The sequence below is a fragment of the Coptis chinensis genome, chromosome 7 (genome assembly GCF_015680905.1).
Source record: "Coptis chinensis isolate HL-2020 chromosome 7, ASM1568090v1, whole genome shotgun sequence".
Classification (NCBI taxonomy): Eukaryota; Viridiplantae; Streptophyta; class Magnoliopsida; order Ranunculales; family Ranunculaceae; genus Coptis; species Coptis chinensis.
In genome coordinates, this window is record NC_141462.1 from 86,787,066 (window position 1) to 86,797,169 (window position 10,104).

Below are 10,104 nucleotides of genomic sequence, written 5' to 3' on the forward strand. Positions count from 1 at the left end.
AAGACAAGAGGGTGGCTAAGAAGATCAAAGAGGAATATGACAGGCTTATCAAAGAAGGCCGCCTCCTTCCCGAAGCCCCTGTATCTGCCCCCTGGTTCGAGGGTCGCGGTGGCACCCGTGGATCCTACCCCCTCTACCGCGGTCACCGTTCCCGAGGTAGCAGAATTGGTAGTGGGGCCATTGATGCGGCTGCGGACACTGTTATTGAGGAGTTCGTTGATGCAGTGATTCAAGAAGAAGTCTAGATGTCCCGTCTTTAGAATAGTTTCTTTGTGCCTTGTATTTGTTCCTACTACCATTGTCTTTTGCCACACTTGTTACGCTACTCTTTATTCCTTCTTATTCCCCCTCATGATGGTTGATGAGGACTTATTGCCTCCTTTTCCTTGTAATGGTTGTGTTATTTGCCTTGTATAATAATATGTCTTTGTATATGCTTTATCTCTTTATGGGCTCACTACACAGTAATGTGTTTTTCGTAACGAAACTCATGTTCCCTCATCTACTTCTCCTACGGCAAGCAACTCGATTTGCCATTTCTCATTTGGCTCAGCGACTTGATTGCCCCCGCCCGCGGCTGGTGGAAACTCCCTCGCCGCCACTTGCCTAGGATCTCATGTCCGCCGCCTGGGGCCACTCATTTTGCCCCGGTTCGGTTGGGACCTCATACTCATCATGGGGCAACTCATTTTGCCCCAGCTTAGCTCAAGGACCTCTCGTCCGCGGAGGGCTCATCCCCTCCCTCGCCTTCACTCTGAAGAGCAAGCATAGTTCATCCCAAAAGTGCTATATATGGTTTTATATATGTACAAATAGCTCATGCAGCTGATAGCCTCTCCCATTACATTCACTCGTGAAATTTTTTCAATAATCTTACATTCCAAGGCCTCTCTACCATTTTTCCTTCCAGGGTTTGTAACTTGTATGTTCCTGTCCCTTCAACATCCACCACAGTATAGGGTCCCTCCCAGTTTGGACCCAATTTTCCCTCGCTCGCTTTCTTTGTGTTGGGGGTCACTCTGCGGAGCACCAGATCTCCTATCTTGAATCTCCTCAATCTCACCCTCTTGTTGTACTGCCTTTGGAAGCGGCGATGATACTCTTCTAGTCTTATGCGTGCGGTATCCCTTCTTTCTTCAGCCAAATTCATGTCCCTAGACAGGATGCCCCAGTTGGACCCATTCTCGACAGCTCGAGTTCGAGTGGTAGCCGCCACCATCTCTGATGGTATCACTGCCTCTACGTCGTACGCCAATGAAAAGGGAGTCTCCTTGGTGGTTGTTCACGGTGTAGTTCGATAAGCCCACAACACATGGTTTAATTCGTCAGCCCATGCCCCTTTTTTATCCTCAAATTTCCTCTTGAGGTTGTTAAGTATGGTTTTGTTGGAGGACTCAGCCTGTCCATTGCCCTCGGGGTTGTAAGGGTCGAGAATCCCTGTTTTACATGATAGACTTGCAAAAACTTCTTCACCTTAGAGCCCGTGAACTGGGTTATATTGTCCGCGATAATAGCGTAGGGTAGCCCGAATAGACATATTATGTTTTTCCATAAGAATTTGATCACTTGCACCTCTTTCACCTGCTGCAGCGGCACGACCTCAATCCATTTTGTAAAGTAGTCGGTCGCGGCCAGCATGAATCTCCTCTTACCACTGGCCATAGGTAGCGGTCCTACTATGTCGAGGGCCCACATCGCGAAAGGCCACAGACTAGACACGTTGTGTAGCGACTCTGCTGGGGCAAATATCAGTTGAGAAAATCTCTGACATTTCTCACATTTTTTTGGCAAACTCCACAGTGTCTCTCTTCATATGAGGCCAAAAGTATCCTTGCGTTAACAGCCGGTGGGCCGTTGTCCTGCCCGCTGAATGGCTCCCACAATCTCCCCCATGTAACTCCCCGAGCACCTCTTGCGCCAACCTCGGTCCAAGGCATTTCAGTAAAGGCCCGTTGAAATTCTTTCTGTATAATTCTCCTCCCAACAGCGTATACCTCTGGGACGCCTGTTCCAGTCTTCGTTTCTCTCTTGGGTCAATCACCTCAACTCCATATAAGAATTGCTTAAGAGGCCCCATCCAACCTTCATCCTCCTCTGCGGTGTTCAGTATCTCCGGAGGCTCCTTGATACTTGGTCTTTCCAGTTTCCTTACTTCGATAATCCTTTCCTCAGATCCTAGCATGGCTGTGGCCATATAGGCCAGAGCATCTGCATGGCAGTTTTCCTCGCGGTTTAAGTGTACAAATCGAATCTGTGTGAACTTCACCGCCCACATTCGTAAGATTCCCAAATATTTTGCCATTCTAGGGCACCTTGTCCGTGAACCCGCCATTTGCTTGACATACCACTAAATTTGAGTCAGAGTAAACAGTAAGTTCCCTCACACCTAAACTCTCAGCCATCCTTATGCCCGTAATCACTGCCTCATATTCTGCCTCATTATTTGAAGCCGCGAAGCCCAACTTCAATTCATTGTTTGTTCTAGTCTATTGTTATCCGGCGTGACCAGCACCACACCTATTTCGCTGCCTGCATCTGTTGCCGATCCATCCACGAAGACCCTCCATCCATTCCTCTCATCCCACGGATTCAAACGATCCAGTTCCTCTTCTCACTCAGGCTCCAAGACCATCTCTTCCCCCTAAGTAGGATCTTCCGCAGGGAACTCAACCAAAAACTCCGCCACTGCCTGGGCTTTCTCCGCCGTTCTGATCTGATACTGGATCTCATATGAACTCAACATCACGGCCCATTTCAGCATTCTTCCTGATTTCTCCTCTCTCAGAGCTTGTTTGAGGGGCAAATTCGTCACCATGACCACTGCATGAGCCTCGAAATAAGGTTTCAATTTAAGAGCCAAAATACCAAGGCAAGAGCATACTTCTCCACTCGACTGTATCTAGTCTCCGCATCTAACAAAGTCTTACTCTGGAAATACACCGGTTTTTCCATTCTATCCACAACACGAACGAGGACCGAGCTGATAGCATACTCCGTGACCCCCAGATACACCGGTTTCTCTCCTAGTTCGGGCCACGATAATAGAGGTGCTTCCTGCCTTTCACACTCTGCTGTCCATGCAAAATCTGTTGTGTTTGTTCAAAGAATCATGTATAAATGCCCGCACTTGTCGGATGATTTTGAACTGAATATGTTCAGGGCCGCGACCCGTTCTGCCAACCGCTGCACCTCCTTCACCGTCTGAGGCGATGGCATCTACACCAATGACCTTATCTGTTCGGGGTTTGCCTCTATTCCCCGTTGTGTCACAATATACCCCAGAAATTTTCCTGTGGTGACTCCGAATGTGCATTTCTCTGGGTTGAGTTTCAAATTGTGTGCCCGCAATATCCCAAATGTTTCCTTCAACCCCTCCAAGTGCTCTGACTCTGACATACTTTTCTCCACCATATCGTCTATGTATATCTCAATTCCCTTTCGAATTTTACTCTCAAACATTTTCTCCCCCAACCGTTGGAAGGTGGCTCCTGCGTTTTTTAACTCAAACGACATTCTCGTATAGCAGTAAGTACCCCCTTCCACCACGAATGACGTCTTTTCCTGATCAGGTCCATACATCGCAACCTGGTTGTATCCCATGGACGCATCCATAAATGAGAACATTCTGAACCCTGCCGTTATGTCCACCAACTCATCTACTCGCGGCATAGGATAACTGTCCTTGGGGCACTCCAAGTTTACGTCCGTAAAGTCAACACACATCCGCACCTTGCCATTCTTCTTTGGGACGCGACTATATTGGATAGCCAGTCCGTGAACTCCACCTCTCTTATGATTCCCGCTCCTTTCAACCTGGCAACCTCCTCTCGGATTCCTTCCGCATACTTAGGTCTCACACCCCTCATCTTCTGTCTCACTGGTTTCGCACCCTCCCTCATATGCAGTTGGTGACATGCGAAATTAGGGTCCAGCCCGGTGATATCCTCTATTCCCCACGCAAACACATCTCTGTTCTCCGACAAGCATTGTACCGCTTACTTTTCCACTCCTCCGTCAAGTAAGACCCTACAGAAGTAAACTTCTCTTCTTCGCCCTCTCCCAGATTCACTATCTCAACCTCATCTAAAGCTTTCGGACCCACCGCGGCCTCCTCACCCCCTTCCACTGCCCCGCACTGTAATTGCTATGCTTGCCTTTTCCTTGGGTGGAATGGTTCGCCTCCAGGCCCGCGGACCATCCTTTTAACGGTATCCTGATGACTGTTCTTCGATGCCACCAGATCTCTGCAGACTTCGTACATTCCCGTTGGGATGGGGAATCGAATAACTTGGTAATATGTTGAAGGCACCGCTTTCATCTCATGGATCCACCGCCTCCCTAAGATCGCATTTTTCTCCTCTTTTCCTCTCTCCCACCTTTTCCTTTATATCATTCCCTCTCTCTATCCTAGCCTTCCATCTGTCCCTTCATCTCGCGGCCCCCATATTTCCCGACTTATAGGGTTTCCGTACCACGACCCACTGTCCTTGCTTCGATCTCGTGCACCGCGGCTATGTGTCTTGTGCTGACCTGGGCGCATCCGCCCGCTGATCTCCTTGGGCTCTTATCCTACCACCACACATGAAACTAACATCAAAGAATAATTAACGAGAAATCGGAAACTGGATGCAACAACATTAAACTATCCTCAAAGACTAATTAACGGAAAATCAAAAATTGTATGCAAATGCATTGAACTTAACTCAAAGACTAATTAACGGGAAATTGAAAACTGGATGCAAATGCATTAAAGTAGCCTAAAAAAATAGTTAACATAAAATAAAAAATTGGATGCAACGGCATAGAAGTAACCTCAAAGAATAATTAACAAGAAATTGGAAACTAGATGCAAATGCATTGAACTAACTTAAAAAATTGATTAACGGGAAATCGGAAATCTCAGAGAATAATTAACAGCCGGGAAATAAAAAAACAAAATAAAAATGCATCGAACTAACTCAAAGAATTATTAATGGGAAAATTAGAAACTAGAGGCAAATGCATTGAACTAACTTTAAAAAAAATAACGGGAAATCGAAAATCGAAAATCGGATGTAACTGCATTGAAGTAACGAAACCCATAGAATAATTAATGAAATGTTAGAAATTGATACAAATGCATTAAACTAACCTCAAAAAATTGGAAACTTCATTCAAATGCATCGAGCTAACCTTAAAGAATAATTAACGGGAAATCAACAACTGGAGGCAAATGCATTTAACTAATCTCAAATAATAATTAACAATAAAATCGAAAACAAACAGCAAATGCAAATGCATTGAACTAACCTTAAAGAATAATGAATGGAAAAACGTAAACTTGATACAAATGCATTAAACTAACCTCAAAGAATAATGAACGAGAAGTTTAAAACTGGATGCAAATGCATGCATTGATCTAATCTCAAAAAGTAATTAATGGGAAATCTAAAACTAAATGAAACTACATTGAACTAGGCTTAAAGAAGAACTAACAAGAAATCAAAAATTGGATGCAAATGTATTGAATTAACGTAAAAGAATAATTAAAAGGAAATCGGCACCGGGATGAAAAAACATTGAACTAGCCTCAAAGAATAATTATCATGAAATTGGAAACTGGATGCAACTACATTGAACTAAGCTAAAAAAATAATTAACGAAAAATTGGACACTAAATGCATATGCATAAAACTAACCTCAAAGAATAATTAACGAGAAATCGAAAACTAGATGCAACAACATTAAGCTATCCTCAAAGACTAATTAATAGGAAATCAAAAACTGGATGAAAATGAATTGAACTAAACTCAAAGACTAATTAACGGGAAATTGGAAACTGGATGCAAATGCATTGAAGTAACCTCAAAAAATAGTTAACAGAAAATAAAAAAAACTAGATGCAACTGTATGGAAGTAACCTCAAAGAATAATTGACAAGAAATCAGAAACTAAAAATGATTAACGGGAAATCGGAAACCTCATAGAATAATTAACGGTCGAAAAATAAAAAAATTAAATACAAATGCATTGAACTAACTTCAAAGAATTATTAATGGGAAAATTAGAAACTGGAGGCAGATGCATTGAACTAACCTAAAAAACAAAAAACGAGTAATCAGAAATTGGATGCAATTGCATTGAAGTAACGAACCCATAGAATAATTAATGAAAAATCAGAAATTGGATGCAAATGTGTTGAACTAATTTCAAAAATTGGAAACTTCATGCAAATACATCGAGCTAACCTCAAAGCCTTGTTAGCAATTCGGGATACGACAAAAATACAGTACGGAAATAATTCAAGAATTATTCAGTGGCTCAAAAAATGGTACGGTCAAATATTCGGTCAAAAATTTGCAATACGGCAATTATGCGGTGGTTAATTAATACGCGTTTTAAACGTTTGGTTACAAAAATTCGAAAGTAAAAAATTCGTGATATTATGTTTGTAAGTATTAATAATAGTTGTCATTATTTACAACATAACAAACATATCCAAGCAATTTAGCTACCAAAACATTGAAACCAATTGAACAGTCAACATAGGTACCTTCATTTATTTGTTTATGGATTGAAATTACAGTTCAAATTTCAAAATATGTACACACTATAGCATGGCAATTTAAATATTGTCCAAAAAGTATAAAAGCAAAACTTTTGGATTAATTTATAACTAAGAATGTAAGAGTGGGGGACTTAAAGTAAAAGTGAGGACACAAACTATATAAAAAATAACAAAGGTGCAACCGAATTTTCATTTATTTTTTTTAGAGCCGAATTTTCATTTATTTTTTTTAGAGCCGAATTTTTTAGCCGATTAAATTCGTCAAAAACCGAATTATTCATTTCAAGTTATTCGTTTCAAGGCAAAAAATCGCGAATTATTCCGAATCTTTCAAACATTCGGAAGTATTATACGTATGACCCTTTAAAAATTCGATTCGCGAATTATTCATGAATAATTCGGCGAATTACTAACTTGTAAGCGTCTTGTACTTCTTAGTTAAATTTGAGTATAGTGTAGATACACTATGTCATTAAGACTGATTTTCTCACTCACGGTGCTTGAAGGTAGGTGAGAAACTGTCTCCCAAGATAGAACGGATTTTTTCTATAGAAAGCTAGCACTTCAATGCTATAGAATCAGTGAACACAACATAGTATTTGACTAAGAACAGAGAGAGATCGAAGAGAAAGATCAGAAATGTGTGATCTGGTGTGTCTTTCTCTCCAAATTCATTCATTATTTATAGGTAAGAAGTGCATTTTCGAAACAACACAATGACTCTTTGAAAAAGTTAGGCACCTCTTTGAAAAGTCACACGTTTCGAAAGGACTCACTATTTCGGCATAAAGTACTGTTTCGAACTAGTGTCTATTTAGAAAGATCACACCTTTTCGGCATACATCATTATTTCGAACCAGTGCCTATTTCGAAATGTCGCACTTTTTCGGCATAATGCACTGTTTCGAACTAGTGCACCCTTTCAAAAATGTTTTTTTTCTTTTTACGTACTGTTTCAAATGAAACCTATTTTATCTCAAGTGGGATAACTTGGGAGACAAATTATTCATTCTTATCTCATTTTTCTAACAAGAAGAACTAACAAGAAATCGAAAATTGGATGCAAATGCATCAAATTAATGTAAAAGAATAATTGAAAGGAAATTGGCACTTGGATGCAAAAATATTGAACTAGCCTCAAAGAATAATTATCAGGAAATTGGAAATTGGATGCAACTACATTGAACTAAGCTCAAAAAAATAATTAACGAAAAATAGGACACTAGATGCAAATGTATGAAACTAACCTCAAAGAATATTTAATGAGAAATTGAAAACTGGATGCAACAATATTAAACTATCCTCAAAGACTAATTAACGGGAAATCAAAAATTAGATGCAAATGCATTGAACTTAACTCAAAGACTAATTAACGGGAAATCAGAAACTGGATACAAATGCATTGAAGTAACCTCAAAAAATAGTTAACAGAAAATAAAAAAAAAAAAACTGGACGCAACTGCATAGAAGTAACCTCAAAGAATAATTAACAAGAAATCAGAAATTAAATGCAAATGCATCGAACTAACTTAAAATTTTGATTAACGGGAAATCAGAAACCTAGGAGAATAATTAACAGTTAGGAAATAAAAAACTAAATAAAAATGCATCGAACTAACCTCAAAAAATTATTAATGGGAAAATTAGAAACTGGAAGCAAATACATTGAACTAACTTAAAAAAAAATAACAGAAAATCGAATATCGAAAATCAGATGCAACTACATTGAAGTAACGAAACCCATAAAATAATTAATGAAATGTCAAAAATTGGATGGAAGTGCGTTGAACTAACCTAAAAAAATCGGAAACTTCATGCAAATGTATCAAACTAACCTCGAAGAATAATTAACGAGAAATCAACAACTTAAGGCAAATGCATTTAACTAATCTCAAATAATAATTAATAGGAAATTTGAAACAGACAGCAAATGCAAATGCATTGAACTAACCTCAAAGGATAATAAATGGAAAATCGTAAACTTGATACAAATGTATTAAACTAACCTCAAAGAATAATTAACGAGAAGTTTAAAACTGGATGCAAATGCATGCATTGATCTAATATCAAAGTGTAATTAATGGGAAATCGAAAACTAAATGTAATTACATTGAACTCACCTCAAAGAAGAGCTAACCGAAATAAAAAAATTGGATGCAAATGTATAGAATTAATGTAAAAGAATAATTAAAAGGAAATCGGCACCGGGATGTAAAAATATTGAACTAGCCTCAAAGAATAATTATCAGGAAATCGAAAACTAGATGCAATTATATTGAACTAAGCTCGAAAAAATAATTAACGGAAAATAGGATACTAGATGCAATTGCATGAAACTACCCTCAAAGAATAAGTAACGAGAAATCGAAACTGGATGCAACAACATTAAGCTATCCTGAAAGACTAATTAATGGGTAGTAAAAAACTGGATACAAATGCATTGAACTAAATTGAAAGACTAATTAACGGGAAATCGGAAACTGGATGCAAATGCATTGAAGTAATCTCAAAAATAGTTAATGTAAAAATCGGAAATCGGACGGGAATCAGATAGAAATAACCTCAACGAATAGTTAACGATAAATTGGAAACTGAATGCAAATGCATTGAACTAACCTTAAAAATTAATTAACGAGAAATCAGAAGTCTCAAAGAATAATTAACGAGAAATGGGAAACTTGATGCAAACTAGCCTAAAAAAATAATTGATGGGAGAAATCGGAAACCAAATGCAACTGCATTGAACTAACCTTTTAAAATAATTAATGAAAACCTAAAATTTGGATGCAAATGCATTGAACTAATCTCGAATAATAATTAACAGGGAAACCATAACTAGATGCAAATACATCGAGCTAACTTCAAAGAATAATTAACGGAAAATGAAAACTAGATGTAAATGCATTGAATAACTATCCTCAAAGAATAATTAACTAACAAGAAATAAAAACTTGATAATCTTTGATGACCCTATATAATGTATAATATATAATTACTTTTATGTCATGTTTGCAAGGACATTACATAATGATCAATAAAAGTTGGTATTATACACCACTTTGGATAATTAATATGAAATCAGAAACTGTATACAAATATATTGAACTAACCTCAAAGAATAATTCACGGGAATTCGAAAACTGTATGCAATTGCATTGAAATAACCTAAATAATATTTAATATGAAATCAGAAACTGTTTCTATGCAAATACATTGAACTAACCTCAAAGAATAATTCACGGGAATTTAAAATTGTATGCAATTGTATTAAAATAACCTAAAGAATATTTAATTGGAAATCGGAAACTCAATGCAAATACATTGAACTAACTTCAAAGAATAATTAACGGGAAATTGAAAACTATATGCAACTGCATTGAACTAAACTCAAATAATAATTAACGATAAATTTGAAACTATATGCAAATGTGTCGAACTAGCCTCATAACATTATTATATTATATGTAGTGAGAATATCTCGACAAATATAGTTTTGCAATTAAAATGGTGTTTATCATATTTCTTTTCGTATAATGGGAATGTCTTTCTATTCAAGT

At 38.2% G+C, this 10,104-nt stretch overlaps 1 protein-coding gene across 1 annotated transcript; it reads right to left on the reverse strand.

Moving 5' to 3' along the window:
• Positions 1–1,774: 1,774 nt before the first annotated feature.
• Positions 1,775–2,332, reverse strand: LOC147489627 (uncharacterized). Its single transcript, XM_086574692.1, has one exon. The coding sequence runs from the start codon at positions 2,330–2,332 to the stop codon at positions 1,775–1,777; it is 558 nt and encodes a 185-aa protein (XP_086430818.1).
• Between the last annotated feature and the right edge of the window lie 7,772 nt (positions 2,333–10,104).

Bases quoted from the DNA above. Each gene is read 5' to 3' on its own strand.
- LOC147489627 (XM_086574692.1), bottom strand. From the start codon at position 2,332: ATGGCGGGTTCACGGACAAGGTGCCCTAGAATGGCAAAATATTTGGGA.